This window comes from Hyaena hyaena, unplaced genomic scaffold (assembly GCF_003009895.1).
Source record: "Hyaena hyaena isolate Hyena2069 unplaced genomic scaffold, ASM300989v1 scaffold_88, whole genome shotgun sequence".
In the NCBI taxonomy this organism is placed as follows: Eukaryota; Metazoa; Chordata; class Mammalia; order Carnivora; family Hyaenidae; genus Hyaena; species Hyaena hyaena.
This window is the reverse complement of record NW_024080720.1, coordinates 2354331-2372120: the sequence shown is the minus strand read 5'-3', so window position 1 is coordinate 2372120 and position 17790 is coordinate 2354331. Positions and strand designations below refer to the sequence as shown.

Genomic DNA, 17790 nt, shown 5'->3' with positions numbered 1-17790 from the left:
GACGACATGCCTGGTTTTTAGGCCCTCACAGATTGGCCTGTGGTGGCATGCAGATGTGCCAAAGTCCTACCTTGGACTGGGCCAGGGAGAAAGCCTTGGCTCAAGCCACTCAACCCTTGGTCAGAGGCCTAGAGTGTGGAGCAGATCTTTTCTAACCAAGCAATCTTACAGCATGCCGGGTGTGGGAGTGAAGTGTAGATAAGGGTCCATCAATCCTTGGGACCACGAGGATGACTCCATGGCATAAGGCATGTGAAGAACTTAACAGATAGAAAGAACAGAAGGCGTCATGTTCATCATGGCCAATTAATTGTTAGCCTTTGAGGCTTTCCTGACTTTCAACTTTCACTGGACATGAAGATGTCCTAACATGTTCTGGGTTATCTTGAGGGCCCTGAGTATGAGTCTCCAAAGTGTATTCTTATCGTTCGAACTTCAGATCAAATTCTCTAAGCACGTATGTCTGCACATACTGTGTGCTTAATTTTATTTTTAATGGTGGTCACATTAACCAAAGATGAAGTCATGTGGGTCATGGGAATCAAATTCCTTTGCCTCTAGCCGCAAACAGGAAGTTAACGGTGTAGAAATGATTTCTGGTAACTGGGGAGACTTGCTAATTGAAGAAGTACTTCAGGAAAAATGGAGAAGTGATACAGTGGGGAAAAGATGTTAATTTGGAGTTAATAGTGTGGATCTGGGTAGGAGCTGGTGGGTACAATCTTCAAGTTGGACGGACAAAAGATAAGAACAGTGACACTCAACATGCAGATCTGCTCCGATGATACGACTTGGTTATTTCATGATTTATTATGTAAGGCTTTCCGTATTTAAAATAAAATCTCTTTATATGGTTACATATGTATGATTCCAACTATATGACACTCTGGAAAAGGCAAAACCATGGAGACCGTGAAAAGATCACTGGTTGCTAGGGGGTAGGGGGGCGGGAGGGATGAATAGGCAGAACTCAGAGGATGTTTAGGGCAGTGAAACTATTCTGTATGATACTATAATGGTGGATACGTGTCATTATAAGTTTGTCCAAACCCACAGAATGTACAACACTAAGGGTGAATCCTAATGTAAACTGTGGACTTTGGGTGATAATGACATGTCAACACAGGCTCATCAATGGTAATGAATGCGCCGCTCTAGTGGGGTACGTTGATAATGGGGGAGATTAGCCAAAATTTCAGATCAGAGGTCAGGTTAACAGGTGTTAAGATTTAAGCCTTTTAAAACGATGCCATGTGCCACCTCAGATTTAATCAAGTTGAACTATTGCCCACTAGCAGAGAGAGCCGGAGGAAGTGTGAAAGGAAGTTTAGAATGGAGGTACTTTTAGCCTAGTCATCTCTGGGCTTGCTATTGTTAAGCAAATGTCACTACACCGAGGAAGGAATGACTCACAGCCAATGCTGGGGGGTGGGGGGGGGGATAAGGAGATTGGGAACCTCATATGCCTAGCTCCTATGTTTTCAATAAAGATGTTTAGTTGGATTTTGCTTAAAAAATTTTTTAATTGTTTGATTGGGTTGTCCTAAGAAATGCAAAAATTTCAAAACCCTGGGCTATATCACTTTAATTACTGATATCATAGAATCGGTTAATGATAACTGATAGGTATCAATTCTAGTTATTGTAGTGTTCTTTTGAGCCAAAATCAATACTGGGGAAATGTAGGCTTAGTCAATTTTCTTTGAATCATATGTTATATTTGACAAAGGTAGATGGTTAAAATAAAAGCAGATTTCATTTGACTGTTTTTTTTAATACGGTTCCCTGGGGAAAACAAACCAGTTACTGATGCCTTTTACCAAAAGAAAATGCAATGAAACCCTTAAGGGTCCGTCATCGATTTGAACAATTAGGTTGCATCAAGAAAGCCTGTTTTCTCTATAATCTGATCTGCCCTGTGTGTGCAAGCCTTCCTTTGCTGGTGGTGTTCTAGGCTAACAGAGAACAGGCTTTCTCCAAGGCGGGAATGGAACACTTGGAGGGCAGGTGGCCGTGTGGCTTAGCAGTTATGCATTCAGGAGCTGGACTCCTTGGGTTTGATCCTGCATCCACTGTTGCATGAATCTGCAAGTCTCTTGTATGTCTCAGCCTCTGCTTCCTCATCTGTGAAATGGAGCTAACAATAGTATCCACCTTGTAAGATCGTTGTAAAGTTAAAAAATTTTTTTTAATGTTTTCTTTATTTTTGAGAAAGAGACAGAGCTCAAGCAGGGGAAGGGCAGAGAGAGGAGACACAGACTCCGAAGCAGGCTCCAGGCTCTGAACTATCAGCACAGAGACCGATGTAGGGTTCGAATTCACAAGCCTTGAGATCATGACCTGAGCTGACCTCAGACACTTAACTGACTGAGCCACCCAGGCACTTCGGACTGTTGTAATGTTTAAACGAGCAATGAATACAAAACATTTAGACAAGTGCTCAATGCTCAGAATATATTATCAATCTCTGCAGCAGTTTTTGATGAGGTTTTGGGTGGGGGTGAGGTGGGGACTGAAACACACTATGTCTAATCATATTAACTATCCATATTTGTGCATCCAACATTTTTACCCTGGGTGTTGGGCAATTATAACCTACAGGTTTCTGCTATTATGTTCGTTGTAGAAAAAAATTATGGGTTATGCTGTTAGAAACCTGGGATTCATATTAACAGGACTGTGGATTTCTGAAGCAGCACATAAAGATGCAGTTGACATGGATATGTGGAGGGTAGCAGGAGCCGTGACAGCACAGTAATTGGACCAGTGGCCATGAATTATCACCTGAGACAGAGTTTCCATGTTAATAGCCTCTAGCTGGACCTTCAATAGCGGAACTAGAATTCACTTCGTATTATTTTCTCCAAAGAGTCAGGCAACGGGTTCAAGAATGTACAGGCTTAACAGAAACTCCTGCTTTGGCCTGTGTATCAGACAGGCCAGTTCTTTACTTCCTTCTCTTAGAAAACTGCCCAAACCACCTCTGCATTTCAGAGTCTGTTTCTGTTGTCCTTCCTGGTGGATGGCTGGAAAAGTGACCCCTCCCCGTGGCCATGGATCATAGGGATCCCTGGGCCATACTAGCCCATGAGATTCTCTTTCCTGGAATTTAAAAATTCTAGGGCAGCCTAGATGTGCGAACTAGACATTGAGAATTGAGGAGTGACACAGGCTGACGCATAACCACAGAGAGAGATGTTAGCAAGAAGCAGGGATGACGGACTGGGGCCCCCAAGATGGAGGCCATGTTGTTGGTTTCCTGGAAGAGACTTCCTTGTTCCAGCTATACTTCCTGCCTGTGGGTATTGATGAGAGACAAAGAAACAGACACGTCTTTCTAATAAATACCCCATTACTCACTCTGGCTTGATAATCTGCTTGTAGCAGGGCAGAGGCTTATAAAACTTTAATTCCAGAGATTTCATTTCCCTTGATATAATCAATTTTCTGGGGGGGAAATGGACCCTTCTAATTTCTTGTACTGTAATGGACTCTCTCCTGAGGAGTGAATGTAAGGGCTGTAGAATAGCAGCAAATCATTTCACGGAGGAGAGACATGGAAAAATCAGGAAGGTGGAAGGGCCGCACCATGATTTGGTAAGATGAGTTGGCAAAGATATGCTGCAATCAGAATTGCATTTGAAACAGGCTGGGGGCTGGGAGGAAGGTGCCATAATTGGGACAGAACCAAAAGAAGGCAGGAATCCAAGATCAGACAGCAAATGTCAAAAGGTTCTCTGGAAGAGGATTAAGGGAACAGGTAGCAGAGACTTTGAGCTGTCTGTGAACCATATGATAAAGGAGCTCACCATATGGCACAAGAAGATAGCAAAGCAGGTTCAAGGAAAGGAAAGTGCTTTTGTCTGTAGGATTATATAACCACATCTAATGTATGTACGTGTATGTGTGCGTGTGACTCCATACCACTAATGAGATTAAAATTAGGATAGACTCCCACATCAGGAGCTCCAAGACTTACGAAAGGTCTTTGTTATGGGTTTGAACTAAACTGCCTTTTCATTCCCTCATGCCACTTCTTCCTGTGTTAACTCAGGGCTGCAGCTGGTTCGAGCAGAAGACACTGCTTGGAGCTCTGCATTGCTCTCTTGTGCACCAACCCAGAGCTCACGCTAGTTATGCGTGCTGTGGTTCTCAGGGAGACAAGCCTCGATGTTCCCGAGGATGCAGTGCTAGGGAGCAGGTGTTTGCAACCAGCACCCACTATAGCGGGCAAACTAAGTGCAGAGCTGGGAGGGGGGCCCACGATCTTTTTAGGGGCTCAGGAGAGCGTTTTAATGTCTTTTAAAATCACAAGAAAAAAAATGGGCTTTTAGGTTAAAGAAAATGCTTTAACATATTATATTAATATATTCATCCTTATACCGATGCAGTCACATAACATTTTTAACTTTTTTTTCTACAGCAGAAGGGGGGGCTGACACATGTCAGTCTGCAGCTCCCTAGCAGTTCTGAAACTGCCATTTCAATAAAGACAAGACCAGCAGGTTGGTGGAGAGGAGTGAACCCCAAAGCAGAGACAAACACTGTCGGAGATGGGAAGTAGCAACTAGAATCACAAAACCTACATTCAAGTCCTGGTCCTGCCTCCTTCCCACTGTGTGGTCTTGGGGAGGCCACTCAACCTCTCTGATTTACAATTTCTATGTAAGTATAATAGGGTTCATGTCAGTAACTACCCTGCAAGGTTCAGGGGAGAGTTCATATGATGTAATGCATGTAAATCCATAGCATCATCCCAGGCAATTCATATGAGGTCAAAGTCAGAGCCAATGGGGATGGAGTGTCTGGAACTGGAGAGGTAGGATGGGTGAAAGAGTGGGTGTAGGTTAGAAGAAATGGAGATTGAGGGCTGAAAAGAAACCAGCTAAGGAGTTACTGCACATACTAGAAATGGCTCAGACTTGGAGGAGCCCACCAGCTGAGACCCTTAGAGAAGGGAGAAGGGAGAAGGGCAGGGGCTGGAAGGGGGGAGTCCATTGTCATAAGCCCTCTCGGGAATCTCTGTAATGACTCACGCGTACCATGAGCATCTGCAAACAGATACATGACTGACAGGTGCAGTGGTGAGGGAGGGCAGGCAATCTGGAGCCTTCCATCACCATGAGCATGCAGTTTGTCTAGTGGTAGAGCCTCAGAGTAAAACCAAGACACATAAACTCTGCTTACACTCAGAGGGAAAAAGAAGAGAGGGGGAAATGAGAAAATAAGAGAGAAAACTTTTTACCTTCTAGAATGTGCCCGAGGTATACTGCTGTTGGGACCAGGAATGTAAGATCGCATGTATCTAAACCAAACCTGATCTGTCAAATGCCACTGACTAGCTATGTGACTTTAGTGATTTATTTTAACTTTCTCTCATTTCCTCATCTGTAAGGCAGAGATAACAGCAGCTACATTATAGCGTAATGGTGAGTGAATATATGTAAAGCCCTTACAACAGAGCCTGGTGTACAGGAAGGACTGAAATGTTAGGTAGTATCATCACCATCATCACCACCGCCACAGAATATATGTTCCATAAGAGCAGATATTTATCTCTGTTTTGTTCACAGCCATTTCCTTTGCACCTAGAAGAGTGCCTGGCACATAGTAGATGTTTAATAAATACTTGTTCAAGTGAACAAATAATTAATTCTGCCTGTTGGTGAGCAATTTATAAAAGTGATGACTTCTCTTTGGGATAAGGTAGGGGTTCTGATCTCAGCCCCAGTTCCTTTCCCTCATGTCTGCCCTCTGCTGACATAACTGTCATAAGCAACCACCGTGCCTTGCATTCAGATGTGGGGAGTAAAGAGCCAGGAGATCACTGATAGAAACTGGGAGACAGGTGTTTAAGAATTTGCCAAGGGTAGAAGTCACAGTGCAAGAGGACAGGACATACGTGGTGGGTAGGGAGTGGAGGCAGCAGATCTCAAAAGAGTAGCTTCATTCTCTGGATATATCCGGTGAGGAAAGAATAGACAAAGGATGGTCAAGATCACAGGAAAGATTTTTACGGATACAGGAAATGTTGAGCATGCTTCTCATCTAACAGAAAGGATATGGGGAACAGAGAAGATCAGACACTTTCTGTACCTTCCAGATATGCACTGAAAAAGGAAGCAAAAGACCTCGTGTTCTTAAAAATAACAATAGTCATTGAAGTGCCAGATCGTCATGTGAATGTAAGATTTTTAAGACAGTTTTTCACAAAACATGACACTTGTACCATAAGCAGTACAAGGACAAAAGTATTTATCTTTTAATAAGTTTTCCTAAAACATAGTAGAATAAATATACAAGTGGTAGATCAACCTGTAACTTTATATAGATCATCGTTTAAGGCCAATGCTAAGAAAACAAAGTCAACTAAATCCACTTAAAGAAAAACATTTAAGATAGTAAGGAGGTATGTACATGGCGCAAAAAAAAAAACAAAAACAAACAAACAAACAAAAAAAACAACCTTAAACAAATGCATGAATAAGCGAATACTTGGGTAACATGGCCAAGGCTATATTCAACTCAGTTCTACAGTCTGCATTTTGAACTAAAGGAATTGGCATCAGCACCTTGGAGAGTGGCACACAGGTTCTAAGGCTCTAGGGATGCCTAATGGGAAGAGGCCACTGCCTAATCCTCAATGGCCTTCTTAGTGACACTCAGGCAAGAATGTCATCAACCTCTTGGGCATCATTCTAGCAAAGTCAAGCACTTGAAGAGGAGATTGAATGCTGTCTCATCTCTCAGTTTTTCATTTTTTTCGTTTTTTTTTTTAAACCTTCTTAGATGCATATAGAACGGACCTGGATGGGACTTTTTGAAGTCAGAAATGTTATACCTGAGCACCCAGTTTCTAAGGACTTCCCATTTTTTCCTCTTAATTTCATAAGCTGCTGACTTCTTCCTACTTAATTTATTCCTGGCTTATGCTATGCTTCAGGAAAAGCAGCACCAACACCTGGCATGTTCCATGATTCGAACACAAGGAAATGTCACCAAGAAGAGGAGCTTGATGTTTTTTGTTTGTGGAGCATGATAAGCCAGAAGTTCTGAGGGCAAAAGTCAGAAAGTCTTTCGTGTCCCCAAGAAAAATTTCACCCAGAGCTGAAAAGTAGGTTGATACCACTAGCTTTCCACCAAAATTGTTCTCCCAGTTTCCCTTGCACAGAGGCATGGCCATGTGACTAAATTCTCTCTAATAGAGTGTAGGCAGAAGTGATGGGTGTCACTTCCAAAGCAAGACTTTTAAGAAGCAGCTTGCGCCTCCTCCATACTTCTCCCCCTCCGCCCTCTGAATGTAGACAAAAAAACAAGGCAGCAGAGAGTAATGGAGTCATATAAGACAGAAGGAACCTGGGTCCCTTAATTACATTAGGGAGAGAGTGAGTGAGGTCAGGAACACCCATCTCAGACTATTAGGCGAACGGAAATTAAACTTCCATTGCATCTGAGCCAGTGTACATTTGGGGGTCTATTTGTTATAGCAGTTAAATCTACCCTAACTCTTTTTTTAATAGTTTATTTATTTTTGAGACAGAGAGAGAGCATGAATGGGCGAGGGGCAGAGAGAGAGGGAGACACAGAATCCAAAACAGGCTCCAGGCTCTGCGCTGTCAGCACAGAGCCTGATGCGGGGCTCGAACCCACGAATCGTGAGATCGGACCTGAGCTGAAGTTGGACGCTTAACCAACTGACCCACCCAGGTGCCCCAAATCTACCCTAACTCTTGAATGAGCTCAGGTACCCTTACCACCACACAGGTCAGCCAAGCCTGGCACAAGAGTGCAGCCAAGAAGAGAGTTCTGAGATTTTCATTTACTCCCCCATCTCCACTTTGCAAAGGTCACTTAACTCATCCTTTAGATAAAGCCCAAGAGCCACTTTCTCACGGAAGCCTTCACTGACTTCCAATGAGGGCCAAGCCCACTCCCATAGGCTCTGACAGCACACATCAAACATCACAGTTGCACGTTAGGTCTATCAGTGTGATTTCTTGACTAATGTTTATATCCCCACTGCATTTTATTTTTTTATAATTTTTTAAAAAATTTTTTAAATGTTTTTTTTTTATTTATTTCTAGGAGAGAGAGAGAGACAGCGTGAGCAGGGGAGGTTCAGAGAGAGAGGGAATCACAGACTCAGAAACAGGCTCCAGGCTCTGAGCTGGCAGTCAGCACAGAGCCCGATGCGGGGCCCGAACCCACGAACCGCGAGATCATGACCTAAGCGAAAGTCGGACGCTTAACCGACTAAGCCACCCTGGCGCCCCCCCCCCCACTGCATTTTAAAGTATGCATTTTTCAGAACTCATAGAATGATACACTACTTAGTGCATTTTGTTGTGTGTAAATTTTACTTTAAAAATTACCAAAAGCACATATTGAATTCTGGTTAAATAATACGTATGCTGAAGAATTTAAGGGTAAAGTGTACCAGTGTCTGTAATGCTTTTTAAGTGCATTAAAAATGGGTTGACAGAAAGACAGATGAATAGATAGATGTGTGATGAAGTGGAACCAGTCAAATGCTGGTGGAGAATCTAGGTAGTAGGTATTTTGGATTTTCACTGTACAATACTTTCAACCATTCTATATTCAAAAATTGTTTTTCCCACAATAAGATATTGGAAAAAAAGTTCAGTGAGAGTAGGGACCACGAATATATTATATGAAAAGAATTCTGTGTATATTATATTTCATATTATTAATCATAATATTCTGTGATTTGCTTCTGTTTAAATTGATATTATGTCATGGACATCTTTCCATGATGATAGACAGACAGACAAAGAGAGACCTCATTCTTTTGAGTATATCGTGGACATACCATTATACATTTAATTTCCACATTATTGAACTGTTTACATTTTTCTCTGTTACCAGTCATTTCCCATGATTTCCCATGATTTTACAGACTTTTGTATTGTTGGGTTTAACTTCTTTATGACAGATCTACATCCACCACAGCGTATATCTGCCTCCCCTTGCTCCCCACCCCAATTAGCACAGGGGTCCATAGGCAAAAGTCAGGAGTATAAAAGAGCAAGAGAGTCTCCATTCAAATGTCTCAGCCTAACTTTTTAAAAAGGCTTATATCCTACAAATCATTACCATGAGCACATCAAAGTCTTAGAGGGCAGGCGATACTAGCCTCAGTTAAATGTTTGTTGTGGCTGCACTGGAGGGTGAGAAGAATCAAGTTTATAATGTAGAGAGCTGTACAGGGACCTGTTATCTTTATCTTCTAAGGCCCACTCATGCAATCGATCTGGGCAGTGTGCAGCTGCCCAATTTATATAGCTGGAGCATAATTCTATCTCTGGTAATCCCTTGACAACCACAGAGGTTAAATTCTTAAAAAGTGTAGTGGTTGGTAAAGCAGAAGTCACAGATGAAAGGAATCATGGAAAACAGAGAGTCAAACTCATCATAAGGAAAAAAAATTATAACTATGGATGGGGACAGATGCTAGCTAGACTTCAGTATGGTGGTCATTTCACAATATATACAAATATTGAATCATTGGGTTGTTTACCTGGAACTAAAATAATGGTGTATGGTGATTATACCTCAATAAGAATGAATGAATGAATGCATGAATGAATGCATGAATGAATAAAATAGAGCATGAAGGATAAAATTAGAAAAATAAACACTAAATAGTAAATGAGTAATAGATTTGAAATTCTCTGTTACAAAAGTTCTAGAAGGCATCTATCTCTAAGTAAGCCAGAAGTACCAAGAAACACAGCTTAGCAAGATAACCCTTCCAGGTAAACACTTCCACCTGTTCAGGAAAGTAAACTCCAGATTGCTCTTTTTTTTTTTTTTAGTTTTTGAAACAGGGCTTACTCGTTTGGAACTTGGTGGCCTTCCCACTTGCTTTGTCACTTGTTTTATTTTCACTGGTATTAGCAAAAGGCATGTGTCACTTGCTGGTCACCCCACAATTTATGACAGTGCTTAAAAGCACATTTTTCTGGACCAGATCTGATACAGGAGACCTGGGGGAGGAGAGGTGTGAAGGCATCACCACCAAGACCGATGCCTTCCATCTTCAGAAGAGAGAGACCAATGATCATTCCGTGTCAACCTCTTTAAGCAGGTTGACCTATGGGGTGTCTAGGTGGCTCAGTTGGTTAAGCATCCAACTTCGGCTCAGGTCATGAGTTCAAACCACACATTGGGCTGTGAGTTCAAGCCCCACATAAGGCTCTGTGCTGACAGCTCAAAGCCTGGAGCCTGCTTCCGATTCTGTATCCCCCTTTCTCTCTGCCCCTCCCCAACTCATGCTCTTTCTCTCTCTCTCTCAAAAATAAATAAACATTTTAAAAAAATTTTTAAGGGGTTGACGTATACACCCGACAAGATTGCAAATGTTAAAAGTAGGCATTCAGGGACACCTGGGTAGCTCCGTCCTTTAGGCATCCAACTCTTGATCTCGGCTCAGGTCATGATCCCAGGGTTGTGGGATCAAGCCCCATGTCAGGTTCTACGTTGACAGTATGGAGCCTGCTTGGGATTCTCTCTCTCCCCCTCTCTCTGTCCACCCTCCCAACAAATAAATAAAACATTATTTTTTTAAGTAGGCATTCAAATATAAAAATCACATTAATTTAAAACAATGGTGGGTAAAACTGGAAGTGCAAAAGATTACTCTGTGTTTCAGCAGATCACTGAGGTTTTTGTTATTCTGTCTTGGCTTTCATGACATACTTTGTTTTCATCTGTGATTTGTTTGATGTCACATCCCCAGCCTGGAGCAGAACTCTCAATTATTGTTACAGTTTCCATGGAAACATATAATCTATTCTCTCTCATTCCCTCACTGTTCCCCAAAGACCCACTCTCCCACTTCTCCAGCCACACCCCAACCCTAACCGCTTCCAAAAAGTCCTCTGATACTTCTGATACTTCCAAAAAGTCCTCTGATACTTCCAAACTCTCCAGCCTATGTAGTTAAGTGACCACGAAGGGGTAGAACTATGTGTAGAGTAGGCTACCTTTGTGGTAACAAGAACAAGAATAAAGACACATATTTATATTTGCTAAATTAGCATGTAGGAACCAGAAATATGCAAACTCAATGAATAAAATGTGGAGGGCAGTGGCAGTGAGGGGGTACAGGAAGGTGTGAGCTGGGGTAGGAGCAGACTTCTCAATGTTTATCCTTTCAATATAATTTTAATTATGAACCATGTGAATACCCTGCTTATTAAAAATAGAATTTCACTTTTAAAAACTTCCAGACAGGCTCATATCCCTGGAACCCCTTCATTTAGGCCACCTCCTTCCTTGCCATCATGGCAACCACCCCATCTTTGGAATCTAAATGCCCCTGCTCTCAACCATTTAAATCTCTTGACCTCACCCATTCGCCTTTTATTCCTAGGCTTCCAGACTCCTTTCCCACCCAGGTTGTGACCCTCTTCCTGTTCTGACTTCCTTTCCAACCTGATCCAGATGCCATTTGTTTTCATTTATTCCATGCACGTTTACAGAGCACCTATGAAAAGCAGGCTCTGTTGGATCTGCAGGGGGCTTCTTTCTTCCCAGAAACCTTGGCTCCCTTATTACTGTAACCTTCTGACTCACTGGTCCTGTTAATTTCCCCCTCAGCTCAAACCTGCCACCAACTTCCCCATGTCCACACCCAAGCTACTCAGAAGCATCAGAGAAAATCACATGGAGGCGTGGACCACTCCCATCACCAGCTTCACAGAGCTGCTCAGCAGTCTTCCGGCACCTCCCTACTGCCGCTCCCGTTTCATGCCCAAGCTCTGCAAGCTCTGAGCCATCAGCTCAGGTCGCTTATTCCACCTCAGTAGATCACCCAGTGACCCCGAGACAGAGGAAACACATGCATTCAATCCACAGGCACTGAATGTACAGTGGTGAACAGGACAGAGAGGGCCCCTCAGAGAGGGTGCTCAGCTCTTAGCAGGAGCAGAGAGATGAGCCAACTAACCAACAAGAAGCATACTGTCTGGTTATGGCTGCTATGAGAGAGTGGAATATAATGGGGAATGAATGAGTGGCTGAGGAAGTGGTTAGGGAAGGCTTCTCAGAAGAGGTGATGTCTAGGTTGAAATGGGAATTATAAGGAGCCAGCTGTGCCAAGAATAAAGGGATAGCATTACAAAAGCTCTAAGAGAGAGGGGCACCTGGGTGGTTCAGTCCAACTTCAGCTCAGGCCATGATCTCATGGTTCATGGGTTCGAGCCCTACATCTGGCTCCACGATGTCAGAGGAGAGGCCCACTTGAGATCCTCTGTCTTCCTCTCACTCTCTGCCCCTCCCCCACTCACTCTCTTCAAAAATAAATACATTTTTTAAAAGTTTAACAATTGTGGAAAAAAAAAAAAAGCTCTAAGAGAGGAAGGAGCTCTCTGTGTTTCAAAAACCCAAGGACCACTGCTGCCAGAGCACCAGGTGAGAGAGGGGCAAGAAAAAGAAGTTGTCAGGTACAGAACTGGGATCAGATTCTAAAGAGAAATGTAGGCCAAGGACACAGTATGAAATTTATTTCGGTGTGATGGGAAATCATTGAAGAGGTTTTTTTTGTTTATTATTTTTTAAGTTTATTTATTTATTTTGAGAAAGAAAGAGAGAGAGGCACAGAGAAAGGAGAGAATCCCAAGCAGGCTCCACGCTGTCAGCGCAGAGCCTGATGTGGGGCTTGACCCCACAAACCGTGAGATCAATGACCTGAGCCAAAGAGTCAGATGCTTAACCAACTGAGCCACCCAGGCGCCCCATCATTGGAGTTTTAATCAGGGGAGCATCTTGACTTAATGTAACTTTTCCAGAACGAGTACAGGTGCTGGATGGCAAGTGCACTGATGACCGGTAACAGGAGTGGCTGTAGGGAAACTAGTGAGGAGCTTCAACGGCGGCCCAGTGGGTGTATGAGGGTCAAACTAATATTGCGTTTGTGAAGATGGAGAGAAGTCAGTAAATGCATGACACACTTTGAAAAAGATGTGTCAGGATTCGTGAATGGATTTCGCACGGCCAGGGTGGGGGGCAGGTAGGTACAACTCAAGGAAAACTCCCAGATTTGGGGCTTAGGCTGCAGAGATGGAGAAGAGATTTATATTTTTGCACACGTAAGTTCATGGTATGAGATTTATACAAGACATATTTGTGGCACACAGAGGGATTAAAAGACTCAAAACAACACTAAACAACTCAGGAATACTTATAACACAATCTCAATTTCAGTAAAACAGTGTCTCCCAGTATCTATAAAAGCATCCAGAACCACTCTATGAGTCCCAGGGTCATCCTTCAACTTTGCTGCTTTTTGAAAGGAGTGGTTCCTATTCTTGGCTGCAAAAGTGATCTTTTCCAAAAGGCACATTGGATCGTGTCACTTCTCTGCTTAAAACCTTTCAATGGCTCCCCAGTGCACTATGAATAAAATCCAAACTCTTCATCACAGCTCACAAAGCTTTGTAGGATCGGGCCCCTGCCCATCTCTGCAACTTCACATCCTTATACCTCACCCTGCTCATGACATTTTGACCCCGACACCTTCTGATGGTACCTAGAGTGTGCCAAGCCCTTCTCCACCTCAGGACCTTTGCACTTGCTATTCTCGTAGCTGATAACATTCATTCTTAGCCCTTGGAATGTACAGCTAATTCATTCTCACCCATCAGGGCTCACCTCCTCTGATGGTCTAAATGGGTCCCCTCTGGGTGTGTTCCTGGCTATTCATTTTCTTCACGGTTTTCATTACGAACTGTAGTGGGGATCTGCTTTCTACTCTCTCCCTGGCTGGAAGGTAAGCCCCATAGGAACAAGAAACGTGCCTGCCTTATCACCTGCCCTTCTGGAGTGGGTGCAGCCCCCCATACTGTACCTTGCCAAAGCTTCCTTTCCCAAGCACCATCAGGAAGTTAAAGTCGGTTAGTTTCATTCGGTCTCTGTTCCCATTGTTGTCAAGTTTGGATATGGTGTTGGTCGTCTTTTCTTCTGGAGCCTTGGTCCCCTGACCGATCTTGGCCCTCTGGTGGAGAAAGCACACAGAACACATCATTAGGGTGTGAGGATGCCCTTGCAGGAAGACACAGGGACACGCTGTGAGCTGTGGTTCCTTAGCTCGCCCCCTCCCTGACCTGCATCCGCTCTGCAAGCCCGAAGTCTGGAAGCCACCCCCAACATCCACGTTTCTCTTTTATCCATCACGTCTCAGCTGCCACCAGGAACTGTCCTTTCTTCCTTCTAGCTGTCTCCAGAATTCATCTTCCTTCCATCGTTACCACCACCACCTTTTACCGTGTCACACCTGGACAACCTACCACGGTTCCCTTCTCACTGGGCTTTTCACGCAACCCAAGTGAGCCTCTCTTCGTACCCAACTAAGTCACCACCTGCTTCAAAGTTGTGACCCATTAGTTTGAGGATAAAGACCTCGGTGTTTTTCCTGGCCTCCATGGCCTGCTATGATCAGGTTCTCCAACGTCATCATTTCTTGGATCCTGCCCTGCAACCCATCCTCATTCTTTCATCACCCACCTCAGGGCCTTTGCACCTGCTGTTGCTAAGATCATCTCCTCTTTGCCAACCGAGTTACCCTTGCTTCACATTTTCACTTCACCAAGGAAGCCTTCCTTGACTGTCTACCTGGATTAAGTGTCCCTATTTGCTTCCTTCATCCACTTGACTTCCCATTTATACTGACAGTAACTGCTCACTGTTTTCCTCAATGTGCTGGAAACTCTGTGAAGGCACAGAATCTATCTCTGTAACTTCCCTGACAACTAATAAAGTTTCCTGCTACACAGATGAGTGGATGGGGAAGGCCCGTGTTGGCCCTCAATGCAGTGGGGGAAGGTCTTGCTTCTGTGAGCAGCAGAACGGTGACTTGGAATGGCAGTGAATGCTTTGCAGTGGGGAGGGAACAGGAGGTCAGCAGTGAGAGCTGCAGCCGCCAGGACTTTGTTATTGGATTTGTCTCCAGGGCTAGAGTCCCAGCCCTGGAGTGGATGAGCTATGTGACCCTGAGGACGTCAGTCAGCTTGGGACGCTCTTCTGCCCAGACATCCCTTTACTTGAGCATCTCTCAGAGAAGAGGCCAAGGCCACAGATGACCTGGCCCCTCTGTACCTTCTCTGATTTTGGTCTCTTCTCCTTGCATCACCTTGGCCTCATGACTGTTCTCTGATAGCACCAAACATGCCCTAGCCCCTGGGCCTTTGCACCTGCTGTCCCCTGTGCCTGGAGTTCTCTTCCCAGAGCTTACTCACTTCAGATAAGACAGCCTTGCCCAACAACGACACACAGAAGCTCTCAGCCATAGCCATTGTCCTTCCTTCCTTATTTCTCTCCATGTTCCTTATCACCATCCTACAAACCCGATATTTACTCATTTCTTAATGTCTCCTCTAGAGAACAGAACTCCAAGAGGTCAAGGATTTTGTCTGTCTTGTTCCCCTTACCCTGGTGCCCAGAGCAATGCCTGGCACAGAGTAGGCACTTAGTTGTATTTGGTGAATGAACTTTCTAAACCTCAGTCCCCTTTTCGAGCACATGGAGAATGTGACATGAGAGAATGTATCTTGGCGTTCTTTGCACCATTCCTAGCACATAGTAGGTGCTCAACAAAGGGCAGCTATTTTTTTTTTAAGTTTATTTATTTTGAGAGAGAAAGCACGAGTGGATGAGGGACAGTGAAAGACGGAGAGAGAGAAACTCCCAAGCTTGGGACTTGAACTCATGAACTGTGAGCCAAAGTCAGGAAGTCAGACACTTAACAGACACTTAACTGACCAAGCCACTCAGCTATTATTTTTGTCCCATTATTCAGCTGTCTTTTAGAGACAAAGAGGCAGCAAAAATTTTTTCAGGGTTTTGGACATCGGGAAAGATTCATTCATTCAGGCATTCCCACCAAGTGCCTGCTATCTGCCTCTAGATGCTGAGGATCAATCAGGGAGAAAACCAAATACGGAGGCTCAAAGAATTTACACTGTGGCAGGAACTGGGTCCTCCACCCTGTGTCTAGAGGATATTCTGGAGTTATCCAGATAAATGGCTTGATGTCAGCAATAGAAACAGCATTTATGGAGCAGAGAGTAAGACATACTCAAAGAGCCAAACACTGTTTAGTCTGGCCGGAGCACCTAGCGCAAGGCCGATGTGGCATGGGATGGACAGGACTTAACCCTGTCAACAAGTCAAAGCTGGGGCACCTGGGTAGTTAAGCATCCGACTCTGGCTCGGGTCATGATCTCACAGTTCGTGAGTTTGAGCTCCTCTGTCCCCCTCTCTTTCTGCCCCTCTCCTGGTATCTCTCACTCTTTCAAAAGTAAATAAGTATTTTTAAAAGAAGGAAGTCAATGCTAATTCTGAGCATAAAAGGCTTTAGGGAGGTCTTGGTATAATTATATTCCATTTAGAAAGTCACCTGGGTCCAGCAAGGAAATCCATTTGAAGGAGGTGAGCTTGGGAACCACGGGAAGGGGTGGGTGTCTCTGGCGCAGATGGAACAAAGCAGGTCGGTCTGGAGGTAGAATTATTGGAGCTGGGCACAGACTGGGAGAGGCGCTCGGGGGTGAAGTCCTTGGCTTCTGTGTTAAGCACCTACCAGGACAGGACACTGGGAGAAGTGGAGAAAGGGCAAGTTCGGAGATGTGGGCCAGAAGGTGGGAAGAGCCTGACTTCAGACACACTGAGACTCCTCCTTCCTCACAGGGGTTTAAACTGTGAGGTTTCCTTCTTCCTCAGGACAGAGTGTGAGCAGGGGTGAGGCAGAGTGAGAGGGAGACACGGAATCTGAAGCAGGCTCCAGGCTCTGAGCTGTCAGCACAGAGCCCAACGCAGGGCTCAAGCTCATGAGCCGCGAGATCATGACCTGAGCCAAAGTCGGACGCTCAACCAATTGAGGCACTCAGGCGCCCCTGTAAATTAATGTTTTAAAAATTACAGTGAATACACTGAAATGCATAAATCTCAAGTGTCCAGTTCTAGGAATTTGGAAAAATGGATACACCCATGAAGCCAGACCCCAATCAAGAGAGGGAACAATTTCTATCACCCCCAGAAAGTTCTCGGTGCCCTTTCCCGCTCAATCCTCCCTCCCACGAACACAACCTCTGTTCTGATTTCTATTCTCATAGGTCAGTTTCGTTTGCTCTTGAACTTCATCTAAATGGAATCATAGAGTGTGACATAATCATAGAGTGTAACGTAATGTATTTCGTCTCTGCCCCTGGTTTCTGACACGGAGCTCCTAAAGTTCCCATAAGTTCCTGATAGGAGCATCTTTTATTCTAATGAGGCAACTCTTGGTGGGCTCCTGGATGGGGCATGGTCACCAGAAAGACCAAAGGATGATTCTTCTGAAGCTTGGAACTTTCAGCCCCATCCCGGATAGGTTGGAGACTGAGTTCATTAATAATCAACCATGCCTCCATGATGAAGCCTCCATAAATATCCCTAAACTATGGAGTTTAGAGAGCTTCCAGGGTGGTGAATCTCAACCCATGGGGGACAGAATCTCCTGGGCTCCTTTCAGAACTTACCCTAGGTATCTCTTCGTCTGGCTGTTCATCTGTATCCTTTATCATATCCCTTAATGTATAATAAATGAGCAAAGGTAAGTAAGTGTTTCCCTGAGTTCTGTGAGCCATTGTAGCAGCATCGAATCTGAGGAGGGGGTGGAGGGAACCCCTGGTTGGTAGCAAGTCAGACAGAAGTGTGGGTGAGCTGAGAACCCACGATTTGTGACTAGAGTCTAAAGTAGGGGACAGCCTTGTGGGACCGAGGTCTTAATCTGTG

At 44.3% G+C, this 17790-nt stretch overlaps 1 protein-coding gene across 2 annotated transcripts in view; it reads right to left on the bottom strand.

Moving 5' to 3' along the window:
- PRKCB (protein kinase C beta) overlaps nt 1–17790 on the bottom strand; it is a 329605-nt gene that overhangs the window by 71832 nt on the left and 239983 nt on the right. For both annotated transcript variants that reach the window (XM_039234397.1, XM_039234398.1), the window contains exon 9: nt 13871–14017. In XM_039234397.1, the coding sequence (XP_039090328.1) occupies nt 13871–14017 (147 nt within the window). The remainder of the gene's footprint in view (nt 1–13870; nt 14018–17790) is intronic.